At 44.2% G+C, this 14,145-nt stretch overlaps 1 protein-coding gene across 3 annotated transcripts in view; it reads left to right on the top strand.

Annotated features, from left to right (window-relative positions):
• RNF123 (ring finger protein 123) overlaps positions 1-14,145 on the top strand; it is a 39,825-nt gene that overhangs the window by 14,867 nt on the left and 10,813 nt on the right. For all 3 annotated transcript variants that reach the window (XM_056525232.1, XM_056525230.1, XM_056525231.1), the window contains exons 24-35: positions 204-349; positions 421-504; positions 587-694; positions 948-1,125; positions 2,582-2,656; positions 2,742-2,829; positions 2,993-3,080; positions 3,288-3,372; positions 3,528-3,667; positions 3,750-3,938; positions 5,194-5,269; positions 5,344-5,428. In XM_056525232.1, coding sequence (XP_056381207.1) covers positions 204-349; positions 421-504; positions 587-694; positions 948-1,125; positions 2,582-2,656; positions 2,742-2,829; positions 2,993-3,080; positions 3,288-3,372; positions 3,528-3,667; positions 3,750-3,938; positions 5,194-5,269; positions 5,344-5,428 — 1,342 coding nt within the window. The remainder of the gene's footprint in view (positions 1-203; positions 350-420; positions 505-586; positions 695-947; positions 1,126-2,581; positions 2,657-2,741; positions 2,830-2,992; positions 3,081-3,287; positions 3,373-3,527; positions 3,668-3,749; positions 3,939-5,193; positions 5,270-5,343; positions 5,429-14,145) is intronic.

Below are 14,145 nucleotides of genomic sequence, written 5' to 3'. Positions count from 1 at the left end.
TGACGAACGAGCTTGCTCGTCCCCTGTCACACAGGGTGCTGTTAGACTGTCTGGCTGATAATCTTGCAGTGTAAGAGATTCCTGGGTGTGTCAGGTGAGTTTTCTGTCTCTATACTGTGTATGACATGATGATCCATCCTTGTCATCAGTACGCCATGCTCATGTCTGAAATAGCATTACATTTCTCTTCCCTTCCATTGCAGTTGAAGGACATCATGGGAATGAAGGCTTGTTGTTAGGAAGACCCCCAGAGGAGGCTGAGCTTCCCATCACCGAGAACTCTCTGCTGGAGATCCTGGACGGAGCTGTCATGATGTATAATCTGAGTGTACACCAACAGCTGGGGAAGGTGAGTATTGATCAGCCCTCTAGAGTAGGTCGCATCTAGAGCTTCTTCCTCCTCATGTCTTCTCTCTGCAGATGGTAGGTGTATCAGATGATGTGAATGAATATGCCCTAGCCCTTAAAGACACTGATGAAAAGATAAAGCGCTGCCCAAAGAGGGTGAGTACAGGGCCGAGCCTAGTTTTGCCTGTAGTGAAATGCCTCTGTCATTTTAATTTGTAAGATGTCATTTTCTGAGCAGAGGCCAGATATCCTGGAGGAACTACTAAAGAGCCAGCAAGTGTTCTTGGAGAAGCTGAACCACCTGAGCCGGCGTCTAGCATGGATCAATGTCACAATCTACTCCAAGGTATCTGCCCTGTCATGAAGTTAGAGTTCTCCTCAAACTTTACTTGAACACCAACCCCTCTGGGGCGGCATCTGTGAGAAGGGAGAAAAAATCTTCTCTGTTCCTTGCATCATATTATGCATGTTATGTATATTACAAGTGTTTATAAAGAAGTTAGTGTTTTCCTAAATTTCTTGTTACTTTAAATCCAGATTAAATTGTTCTTTTGAAGCAAAACGTGAATGATAAAGGGTATGGTTTCCTTTACCCACAGGAGAAGATGCAGGATATTTATTGGTTGCTGCAGGTCTGCCTGCGCACCATAGAGCATGCCGACCGCACCGGATCACTGTTTGCCTTTATGCCTGAGTTCTACCTGAATGTGGCCATGAACAGCTACAACTCACTAAAGAATTACTTTAGCCCTGTCAGCTGCATGGAGGAGCTTTCTGGTATGTAAGATGTGTACACAATGATGTCACCAGCTCTGAAGTATAATGCTGGATGTAAGTTAGTAAAAGTATAGGACAAGTAATGTATGTACACACTGGATGTATCAGACTGGGCTGAGGAGTCCATTAATGAAATTGATTCTGGCGACCCACTGTACATGCTATATGTAAATATTACCTAACCCCTTCCTAACTACTACATTCTCCATATATTCCATTTCTGTGAAAAGGTGGCTGCGTTTGTAAGTAGCCTCTCCACTGCAGTTTATTGAAAATGCGGTGAGTAATAATTGTTAAAAGGGGTCAGTGGAGCCTCATTCTCCCTATAGGTGAGGATCATGACGGAAACCACTGTTATTTGCACCTGTCCCTGTAAATAAAGAAGCATTGGATTTCCACAGTGAGTTGCCCTCCGCTCTCATTTGTACTGTAGGGAATTTTAAGATGGCCGGGGCACTTTAAAGGTTGAGAATACAAGGAGTCTGTGATGGTACTCTTTAGAGTATGGTTAATTAAAACCGAGACAAGGCTTTTGTGGAGAGGTGAGAAGCCAAAGGTGCCAGAGCTCTGTGAGCAGGGCCAGTTATATGGAAGACAAAGTCTTTTATAGGAAAGGGGGCACACAATTTGGTAGAGGTACTGTGGAAGTTAGGGGATGGGGAAAAGGTTGTGCCTGGCATTGTTGTGTTGGGTGGCATTGGGTAAATAAGTACCATAGATTCTGTGAAGGGGAAGCAGGGACATGGTAAAGGGTAGGAGGGGTCCTCTTAGTTATTAAAAAAAAAAAAAAAGCCACACAGGATAGAAGGGGCTCTGTGGCAGGATAGGGGATGGGGAGATGAAAGGGACTAAGGGATCTGTTGGGATAAGGGACAGAGGAAATGGAAAGGTAGTGAAAGAGACAAGGAGAAAGGCAGGCAAAGTCGTCCTACCGGAGAATGCTGCAGCGGCTACCCTCACTGACCTTTGGGCAGTGTCGCCTTGACTGGCTCTGCTGTGCTGGTGAAGATATTGACAGGATAGACACTTAAGACTCCAAATACTACAGCTTACCATAAAGAGATGCTTTCTCAAACAAATACAGATGTGGTAAAAGCAAGTAAAAATAAATGGATAGCACTCGCTGCTCCTCAACAGGGTCATCTTAGTCTGTAAATCTTTGATTGCATCCTCTAGCCCAGGCATAAGCAACCCTCGGCACTGCAGATGTTTTGGACTACAACTCCCATGATGCTTTGGCAGCATTTTAGCTGTAAGAGCATTATGGGAGATGTAGTCCAAAACATCTGCAGTGGCAAAGGTTGCCTATGTTTGCTCTAGCCTATAGTTTGGATTATATTACTCTACATTTAGGGTAATTTTACTTTCAGGAATGTTAAATGGACTGCTTTGATCCTATTATGTCCGGTAATATTATATGCTGCTCCTTTTTTTTTTTTTTTTTTATAACATATAGGTTATGAGGAGACCCTGACACGTCTGGCAGCCATTTTGGCCAAACATTTTGCTGATCCACGCATTGTAGGGACAGGTAAGTATTGGTGGATGCAGGCTTATTATAGGTTTCTTTAACTGCGCATCTCCAGTTCTGATTCCTTGGTTTTCTTACACTTCAGACATTAAGGATTCCCTGATGCAGGCACTGGCAAGCTACGTGTGTTACCCACACTCCCTGCGTGCGGTAGAGCGTATACACGAAGAGCAGTGAGTCTGGTTTTCTCAGTCAATGATACTAATCTGTCTGATACTGAGTTTGGAGTCATGAAGGTTCTACCGTTTTGTAGCGGGTCTGCAATTAGGAACTTTTGCCATCTTTCTCTTGTTACCTACTGTTCATACTTGTCAATAACTGGTGCCATCTTTTCAGGCAGATCAGCATGATGAAGAATCTCTTGGCACCATATGAGCAGCGGCCATGGGCTCAGACGAACTGGATCCTTGTGAGACTCTGGAGAGTGAGTTAAGGGATGAGGAGTAGGAAGAATATTATAGGGTGAGGGGTGGGAATGACAGTATTTGATAGTGGGTCATTGGATGGGGTGGAGAGGTTTGGCCTTGATGGGGGTTGCACTGAGTCCCATTCTGTTATTCTTAGGGTGTTGGGTCATTTTAATGAGTCCCGCCTTGTCTCCTCTGTGTGACCCACGCTGTCTCCTCTCCAGGGTTGTGGCTTTGGTTACAGATATACGAGGCTCCCGCACCTGCTGAAAACCAAACCAGAGGATGCAAACCTGCCCAGTCTGCAGAGTATGTGTGAAGAACTGTCTAGAACTGGGCTGTGTACTCTGTGCCCTGAGCACTGTGTACTATTTCCCTATGTTTTGTGTATATTGCTTGCTGCATGTAGTTTTGTGACTGGCATGCTTTGATGTGTTGGACACTGTTTTTACCTGGTTTTGCAGAGCCTTGCCCATCCACACTGCTGCAGAGTCACATGGCGGAGTTACTTCGGGGAGACCCAGAACTGGCATCCAGCTTTCTGAACAGTGTCCTAAACCAGCTGAACTGGGCATTCTCAGAGTTTATTGGGATGATTCAGGAGGTGAGGACAGGGAAGGGGATTGAGCAGGGGATGTGGTGTTTAAAGACGTTGGTGTAGTAAGGCATTCTCACCCTCACCACAGATCCAGCAGGCTGCTGAGCGTCTAGAGAGGAACTTTGTTGACAGTCGACAGTTGAAAGTTTGTGCCACCTGCTTTGACCTGTCCGTTAGCCTCCTGCGAGTCCTGGAGATGACGGTCACGCTGGTCCCTGATATTTTTCTCGACTGGAGCCGGTCTTCTTCTGAACTCCTTCTTCGCCGTTTAGCTCAGGTAGGATATTGTACATTATAATGCATCCTTTCAGAGGGCAGGAATTTTTGAAAATATACCCCCCCCCCTTTCTTTCCCATTATAAGCAATACCTAATAACAGGGAGCAATAGTACGGTGTCCATTTTAGGACATCGGCAGCTGTAGCTCCGTCCCGCATCAGGCAAAACGGCGTCCCACCTCCTCCCTCAGACCAATGCCCCCCCCCCCCCCCCAGTCAGGCAAAACAACATCCCACCTCTCCCTTACACCAATCGCCGACATCAATCAGCCACAACTCCCTACTCCCCCATCCAAGACTTCCTCGTCCAAAACTGTCATCCTTCAGACGATTCTCCCTCAGATGAAACTTCCTGCTGCCTAGCAGAGCCGACACTGAACAGCATGTATAGCAGAGTCGAAACTGTGAAACTTGCCCGTGTATTACAGGCACTACATGTGCTACAGAGTCTGTACAGCAGAGAACCGACACTCATTCGGCTCTGCTGTGTGGCAAGAAGTTTAGCCTGAGGGATGATGGAGTTTCGGAGGAGGGAGTTGTGGCTGATGGAAGACTGGAGATTGGTCTGAGGGAGAAGGCGGGACGCTGTTTTGCCTGACACGGGAGGGACTGGCGACTATGTCCTAAAATGGACGCCATACAATAGATTTTCTTCAATTGTCCTGTAGTCTGCCTTGTGCCAGTCTAAAATGTATTTTGCTTGCTATCAGTGAATAATAACAGTCTTTTCTACAATCAGAGGCTGTCGACTTGAAGAGTATGGAATTGATATGTTTATAACATGGTATTTTAACTGTACAACATTTAGACCTTCATGAAAAACATCTGAAAATATTTTCCAGTCTAACCTGAAGACAGGCAAATCTGTGAATACAATTCAAATACTGAGTGCCATTTTTTAAAGAGCAATATGCATTTCTGTCTCTAGGGGCGCTGCAGGGAAAATGGTTTCAGTTTAGTTTGGTTGTGTCTGGGCTCCATATTGTTGATATTACAGTAGTTGAGGTTTCTTTCCTCTCAGATCGACCTTAATTGACATTTAACTGATTCCTATTAATGTCCTTCCCCATTTCAGATAATGTTTGCCTATTTTCTGGCGTAAATTCTGGGTGACTAGTAAAATGTTTTTTTTTTCTTCTCCTCTCCTTTTTTCAGTTTTATTTACATTGGATTGCATATGATCTTTAACACTTGTATAAGTGTCAGGATCTGAGGTCTTAGGTTTTGAGTTTACACTTTTCCACTTTATTTGCAGCTTCTGAATCAAGTCTTGAACCGAGTGACAGCTGAAAGGAACCTATTTGACAGGGTGGTCACTCTCAGGCTCCCAGGTGAGTGAAGACCCTTTCCCCAAGCTCCTCATTAACCTCCGTACCCCATTAATGTACTGTCCTCTTACTGTCAGGTCTGGAGAGTGTTGATCATTACCCTATTCTGGTGGCTGTGACTGGTATTCTCGTACGCCTGCTGGTCGAAGGTGAACCCCAAGGGTGAGTCCGCCACTTTAACCTTGTATTGTAGCAGTGGTTTCTTATTTGTGGTCTTCCCCCCCCCCCCCCCCCCCCCCCTTTTCATAACATCCACCATTAGCTCAGAGCTTGGTGCTAAGAAAGCAATTGTGCTCAAAACAGCAAGAATCCGGCACAGTCCCCAATAGACAACCCACCACGATACTAATGCACTTGCAGATTTCAGCATAAGCTGTACTCGCAGTATGTAGCTTTCATGTGCAACATGGATGGTGCTCACAAATTAAACACTGTCAGCATAAACTCATATTCAGAGAGGACTTCGGAGCACTCACCTCGTACTCACTTGCTTTAGCAGATAAACATCTTTATTACACTTGGCAGATACACATACAGCAGGGAGGTGTACAGGTAACGTGGACGGGTGGGTTCTGCCAGTGGGCGACAGTCCATATTGCCCTCCTCGCACTTTGTCAGGCCCTGAGGGACAGGTGTAACGTGGATGGGTGGGTGCTGCCGGTGGGCGACGGTCCGTATTGCATTCCTCGCGCTTCATCAGGCCCCTCGGGACAGGTGTAATGTGGACGGGAGGGTTCTGCCGTGGGCGATGGTCCGTATCGGCAGAACCCACTGGGGCCTGACGAAGCGTGAGGAGCACGATACGGACCGTCGCCCACCGGCAGAACCCACCCGTCCACGTTACACCTGTCCACCTCCCTGTTGTATGTGTATCTGCCAAGCGCATTAAAGATGTTTATCTGCTAAAGCAAGTGCATACGAGGTGAGTGCTCCGAAGTCCTCTCTGAATATGAGTTTATGAGAAACTTCAGGGAGTCTCAACCTTCACTGTTTATGGAGTTCTACAGTGAATGGATCATGAAGTGGCTTCACACCTCCAACACATGCTGTAGAGGTGGGGCTTTGACAGCTGCTTAGTATTCTGACCAAAGACCTTTCTGGCTTATGCATGTATGTTCCATAGTTACTGTATGTGTGGGTAGAATACCACTCATGTATGTTTCACATGGTTAGGCTCTGTGGACCCATTACATAATATGGTGATGTGTATGAAAGCCAATGTTGCAACGTCCAGCATCCTTGTTGGTCTTCAGAGCATGCTGGAAACTGCCCGATTTGTGTTTGCTTGATGCTAGGGAAGATGCAGGGTGAGGCCCTCCCCCGGGATTCAGCCTTAATGGTAGGAAAACACTTAAGCACTTAGAGCCTGAGCCACGGCTAAGGTGTGAGAAGGATTATTGCTGACACAGATAAGCACAGGGCCGCGAGCCAAACATCACTGGGGCGCCACAGACCATGTAACAGCGAGTACAGGTGACTGTGAGGTGCATTAGATAAGTTTCAGTCTTTCACTTTTCAATTCTGCTATGTTGTGGACTTTTATAAAATGACTAAAATAAAAAATTCACATTTCTCCCATCATTCTGCTCTCAATAATAAGGTCTTCTCATAATAAAAAGGTGAAAACAGAATGTAGAAATCTTTGCTTATTTATGAAAATAGAAAAAGTACAATATTGCATAAAAAAATAAAAATCAGACCCTTTACTCGGTACTTAGTTGAAGCCCATTTTGCAGTGCTTACAGCCTCCATTCGTCGTAGTTAGGATGCCACAAGGTTTACACAGATGGATTTTCTGCCATTCTTCTCTGCATTTCTGTCATGTTGGATGGGGACCAGTGGTGGAAGCTATGTTCAGGTGTCTCCAGAGATGTTCAAATCTAGTCCACTCAAGGACATTCCAAGATTTTCCCTAAGTCACTCCTGTGTTGTCTTGATTCGTGCTTGGGGTCATTGGGGGATATTTATCACAGGATTTAGACAGTTTTTTCCTGTCTTAATTTGTCGCACAGAAAGTCGCAGTCTAAATATGTTCTACTTTTTTGTGACTTTAGCTCTAGAGGATTTTTAGAACATGATGCATTCTAGTCTATTTTAGACGGAAATGCATTGGAAAATGCATTGGTGCTGAATTTATCAAAAGCGACTTTTCAGCAACAAGTCGCATTGGCTGAAAGTTCGCCGAAATGTCAGACCATGCTGGAGCAGGTTTAAATACAGTCTAAAGCAGGGGTGTCAAACACCCGGCCCGCCAGACCTCGTCGTGTGGCCGGCCGCCAGCCTTCACCTTTAATCTCGCTTTTTTTTTTTTTTTTTTAAAGCTGCCTCATCAGGGCATGCGCGGCGGTCCTCCTGGTCCTCCGCCTCTATGGTTGTATGTCAGTGACGTCCCGTGCGTACAACCATAGAGACGCGTGAGGAACAGGAGGACGTGCGCAGGCCCTAGTAAGTGACCGGCGGGGCAGTATCTTCTTCAGCGTTCCGGTCACCGCTCGACCGGTCCTGGCACCTACTGCTATGGTCCATAGGCCATAGCAGTAGATGTGACCCCGGGCCGGAGGAGCGGTGACCGGATCACAGTGGGGGCAGCACACAGACATACAGCCTCCAGCCATACACTGTATATGGCTGGAGGCTGTATGTCTGTGGGGAGGGAGGGGGGGGATGCTGCCAACCTAATATGGGGGGAACTATACTGCCAACTAATGTGGGGGAACATGCTGCCAACTAATGTGGGGGAACATGCTGCCTACCTAATGTGGGGGGAACTATACTGCCAACCTAATGTGGGGGAACATGCTGCCTACTAATGTGGGGGAACATGCTGCCTACCTAATGTGGGGGAACTACAAGGTACTGTACATTGCGGTAGGAGGGGTAGTCTTATATGGCGAGTATATCCCAAACTCTACATTTTAACTGTAAAAGTTGGGGGTCGTCTTATACGCCGGCATATACGGTATGTGGGGGGGGGGGAGGGGTCCTACAGATACAACCGGCCCTTTGAGGGTGACCAAATTGCTGATGCGGCCCCCGATGAATTTGAGTTTGACACCACTGGTCTAAAGCATAGATCCCGAAGTCTGTGCACAGAATTTATCAAGAGCGACTTTTGATAAATTAGGCGCACAATAGACCAGCCTAACCCTCTGTAGTTTGGTCTATATTGATGCAGGACATAGACAGCTTTGATAAATATCCCCCATTGTCTTGTTAACCTTTGGCCCAGAGCACTTTAGACTTTTCTCCATTAAGCTAAACCTTTACCAACCTACTTGTCTGTCCCATTTGCTGGCAAACACCCCCACAGAATGATGCTGCCACTACAATGCTTCACTGTTGGGATGGAATTGGTCAGGTTTCCTCTAGACATAGGGGGAGATTTATCAAAACCTGTCCTGAGTAAAAGTTTCCCAGTTCCCCGTAGCAACCAAGCAGCTCGCTTCTTTCATTTTTAACAAGGCCTCTGCAAAATGAAAGAAGCGATCTGATTGGTTGCTATGGGCAATTTTTCCTTTGCACAATTTTTGATAAATCTCCCCCATAATGCTTAGAATTGAGGCCAAAAAGGTGCCATAAAGCCAGACTGCTGTAGTGATGGTTGACCTTATGTAAGTCTCTCCCATCTGCACACAGGATCTTTGGGGCTCAGCCAGAGTGACAATTAGGTTATTGGTCATCTCTCTTACCAAGGCCCCTTTTCCCTGATGGCTTGGTTTGGTAGGGTGTTCAGCTTTCGGAAGAGTCTGGGTTATTGCAACCCTCTTCCACTTTGTGACTTATGGAGAGCAGTAAGGCGAAGTTTCCACTTGGTTTTCTGTGTGTATTTTTCCCCAAAAAAATTTCAAAACTGCCCCATGGCGTTTTTTCATTGAAAAAACACTGCAGCCAGATGTTAGCTGTAAATCAGTGAGAAATTGCAAAATTCTTTTTCCACTTTGCGTTTTTCAGTTTGGCGGTTTTTTTTTAATCCTTTTGGCACTTTTTCCCTTGAATTTTTAAATTTTAAATTTTTTTTTTTTTTAGCTCATTGGCTGTTTTGTAAAGTCGCAGCATGTTGAGCCTATGGCGTTTTTCCCTGAAATCATGGTGTTTTTCTCCCATAGAAGTCTATGGGAGTAAAAAAAAAAAAAACACCAAGAAAAATGCCATGTGGGTTTTAACTTTGGCGTTTTTGCAGGCGGTTTTTATTCTTTTTTTTTTTTTTTTGGACTTAAGCGATCCAGAAAAGTGATGGAGATAACTTTTTAAAATAAAATTCCGTAGGGTACCATTGAAAAATATTAGAGATACAGTAGTGAAAACAAAATTGTATTTATGAAATTTATCTTTTTTATAACAAAATTTTTTATACAATTTTCAAACAGGGGGGCAGGGCACTAAAATTTATGTGTGGGGGCAGGGCACTAAAAATGTAGCCAACAATAATAAAAATGTAGTGTGTGTGTGTGTGTCTTTTTCACCTTATTTTATATTTTTTAGGTAGTACTACTACTCCCAGCATGGAACACACTGTTCCATGATGGGAGTAGTAGTACCTGTACTAATTGACAGATTGCCCCGGGTCTGCAGCGATCCTCCTGTATAATGTATAGATGTGGCCGGCCGCTCTTCTATGGTCCCCTGCACTACCGTGTGTATGTATGTATATATATATATATATATATATATATATATATATATATATATATATAATATATACCTACTCATATTTCCCGCAGAGAGCTGTGATTGGCCAGATGGTTCCAGCCAATCACAACTCTCTGTGGGAAAAATGAATAGGTGTATATATACGTCAGTGCAGGGGACCATAGAAGAGCGGCCGGCCGCATCAATACATTATACAGGAGGATCATAGCGCGTGTCAGGATTGGCACTCGCTGCGATCTGTACTTAACTGCAGGTACTACTGCTCCCAACATGGAGCACACTCTGCTCCGTGCTGGGAGCAGTAGTACCTACAGTTAAGGAGAGATCACAGCGGGTGTCACTCCTGACACCCGCCGCGATCATCCTTCATCCCTGAGATCCTGCGCTCGCATCTCTGCTCAGTACTCCGGCCGGCCACTCACCATTCATATTTCCCGCTGAGAGCGGGGATTGGCTGCCACCATCCGGCCAGTGCCCACTCTGGGTGGAAAATATGAATGATTGAGGGGAATTTCTATTCTCATCAATGGCCGGCCGGAGTACAGAGCAGAGATGCGAGTGCTGTATAGAGCCGTTCCGCATCTCTGCTATATTATGGACGATCGCATCGGGTGTCAGGAGTGACACCCGGAGCGATGTGTCTATTAGTACAGGAACTACTACTCCCATCATGGAACAGTGTGTGCCATGCTGGGAGTATTAGTACTACCTAAAAAATATTTTAAACTTAAATACCATTTTTTTCCATCACTACGGCATATTTATATTTATTTTTAATGGTACCCAACAAATTTAGAAAACTTCAAAAACACCCAAGGGGCCAAAACTACAATTTCCACTCAAAGGCAAAAAAACGTAAGAAAAAAACACCAAACACAGCTGTGGCGTTTTTTCGGGCCACAAAAAAACCAAGCCGAAACTTAGCCTCAAGGGAGATTCATCAAAACCTGTGCAAAGGAAAAGTTGACTAGCTGCCCATAGCAACCAATCAGATTTATTTTTCACATTTTCAGAAGTCTATTCAAAAAGGAAAAAGGCGATCTGATTGGTTGCTATGGACAACTGGTGAACTTTTCAACCTGGTCAACAGGTTTTGATAAATTTGCCATGTGCTCTTGGGAAGTTTCAGTGCAGCAGACATTTTTTTGTATCTTTTCTCCAGATCTGTGCTTCTCTGAGTTGTACAGGCAGTTCTTTCTACCTCATTGTTAGTTTGTTTTTTTGCTCTGATATCCATTGTGAGCTGTGCTGTGTGTCTTTCCAACTGATGAAGAGAAATAGGAGGCCTGTAGAGGTAAATTTAAGCGTGATAGCAAAGGGTCTATATACTTTTGACCATGCTAAATTTTTGTTTTTAATAAATTTGCTAAAACTTGTAAAATTCTATTTTCACATTCTCATTATTAGGTATTAAATGCAGAATGATGTGGAAAAATATATTAATAATAATAATCTTTTAGGATAACAAAATGTGAAAAAAGTGAACAGGTCTGATAACTGTCTGAATACACTTTATATACAATATATGGACTGTCTTATAATACAAGGAAGTAGGCTGCATGTAGCCTGACACCAAGGGGGAGCGAATGTATCGCCTTTACTAGGGGGACACACAACTTGTTTTTGTGGACTAATGTGACCCACTATAGGGGACATATATAACCCATCCTAGGGGCTTGGGATTGTTTAACCCAACTTTGGAGGCACATTACAGCAGTAGTACTTCATAACCTTCTCACCCTTTACTGGGGCACGTCTAACACCAAGGTGTACTTGCAACCTATCACTAGGGGAACATAAAATGCCATGGGTATGTCTAACCTACAGTCCTTGCTGTAAATGTTGGCACCTTTTGACATTTTTCTAGAAAATGAAGTATTTCTCACAGAAAAGGATTGCAGTAACACATGTTTTGCTATACACACGTTTATTCCCTTTGTGTGTATTGAATCTAAACCAAAAATGGGAGGAAAAAAAGCAAATTGGACATAATGTCACACCAAACTCCAAAAATGGTCTGGACAAAATTATTTTCACCCTTAACTTAATATTTGGTTGCACACCCTTTGGAAAAAATAACTGAAATCAGTCGCTTCTTATAACCATCAATAAGCTTCTTACACCTCTCAGCCGGAATGTTGGACCACTCTTCCTTTGCACACTGCTCCAGGTCTCTTATTGGAAGGGCGCCTTTTCCCAACAGCAATTTTAAGATCGCTCCACAGGTGTTCAATGGGATTTAGATCTGGACTCATTGCCGGCCACTTCAGAACTCTCCAGCGCTTTGTTGCCATCCATTTCTGGGTGCTTTTTGACATATGTTTGGGGTCATTGTCCTGCTGGAAGACCCAAGATCTCGGACACAAACCCAGCTTTCTGACACTGGACTGCACAGTGTGACCCAAAATCCATTGGTAATCCTCAGATTTCATGATGCCTTGCACACATTCAAGGCACCCAGTGCCAGAGGCAGCATAATAACCCCAAAACATCATCGAACCTCCACCAATTTTCACTGTAGGTACTGTGTTCTTTTCTTTGTAGGCCTCATTCTGTTTTCGGTAAACAGTAGAATGATGTGCTTTACCAAAAAGCTCTATCTTGGTCTCATCTGTCCACAAGACGTTTTCCCAGAAGGATTTTGGCTTATTCAAGTTCATTTTGGCAAAATGTAGTCTTGCTTTTTTATGTCTCTGTGTCAGCAGTGGGGTCCTCCTGGTTCTCCTGCCATAACGTTTAATTTCATTTAAATGTCGACAGTTTGCGCTGACACTGATGCTCCCTGAGCCTGCAGGACAGCTTGAATATCTTTGGAACTTGTTTGGGGCTGCTTATCCATCATCTGGACTATCCTGCGTTGACGCCTTTCATCAATTTTTCTCTTCCGTCCACGCCCAGGGAGATTAGCTACAGTGCCATGCGTTGCAAACTTCTTTATAATGTTGCGCACTGTGGACAAAGGCAAATCTAGATCTCTGGAGATGGACTTGTAACCTTTAGATTGTTGATATTTTTCCACAATTTTGGTTCTCAAGTCCTCAGACAGTTCTCTTCTCCTCTTTCTGTTGTCCATGCTTAGTGTGACACACACAGACACACAATGCAAAGACTAAGTGAACTTCTCTCCTTTTTATCTGCTTTCAGGTGTGAATTTTATATTGCCCACACCTGTTACTTGCCCCAGGTGAGTTTAAAGGAACATTACATGCTGGAAACAATCTTATTTTTCCACAATTTTGAAAGGATGCCAATAATTTTGTCCAGCCCATTTTTGGAGTTTGGTGTGACATTATGTCCAATTTGCTTTTTTTCCTCCCTTTTTTGGTTTAGTTCCAATACACACAAAGGGAATAAACATGTGTAGAGCAAAACATGTGTTACAGCAATCCTTTTCTGTGACAAATACTTCATTTTCATGAAAAATTTCAGGGGTGCCAACATATACGGCCATGGCTGTATATTAAAGGGGTTCTCCACTGCTTTAACCTTCTTTGGCCAGTTAATTAGTACTGTGGATATATATCATTAACACTTTCTTTCCTGTTGCTAACGCTACTATATGTGTTTATTTTTTTAACCTTTTTTAACAGACCCGGAAGCTGGTTAATTCCTTAGTTTGCTGGCTTGCCTCGACCACTTTTTTTTTGTTGTGTGGGAGGCCGGCCTGCCCCTCGCTTCGTTCGTGCCCGCCTCCCGCGCTAATGAATATTCTGCCGTCATAAGCGCGCACCTCCTTACGTTCAGCTTCTTCTAAGCTGAATGCTAATTGGGCTGCTTGCGGCGAATCGGCTCCGGTGATTGGCGCATGCGCAGTTTGTCCTCGATCATGAGGGTCATCTGCGCATGTGCCATTGTGATATCAGCCTCGGGCCTGACGCGCTGGGGGATTGTTAACACTAACCTAGGGAGGCGGGTCTGTTAAAAAAGGTAAAAAAAACAAACGCATATAGTAGCGTTAGCAACAGGAAAGAAAGCGTTAATGACATATAGCCACAGTACTAACTAACTGGCCAAAGAAGGTTAAAGCAGTGGAGAACCCCTTTAATTTGGTCCTTTTACACAGGCAGATTATTATTTAATCAACTTTAATAATCGCCAATTGTCTATATCTAAGTTGACTGGTGCTTGTTCAAAGGACCGTTTGCATTGAGAAACTCACACCACACGTGTCCAGTAAAATATTCCATATGAGGGCAAAGAAAACACCAATTCGGGAATATTACAGATTT

Source organism: Hyla sarda, chromosome 6 (assembly GCF_029499605.1).
Source record: "Hyla sarda isolate aHylSar1 chromosome 6, aHylSar1.hap1, whole genome shotgun sequence".
NCBI lineage: Eukaryota > Metazoa > Chordata > Amphibia > Anura > Hylidae > Hyla > Hyla sarda.
This window is presented reverse-complemented; position numbering and strand designations above follow the sequence as displayed.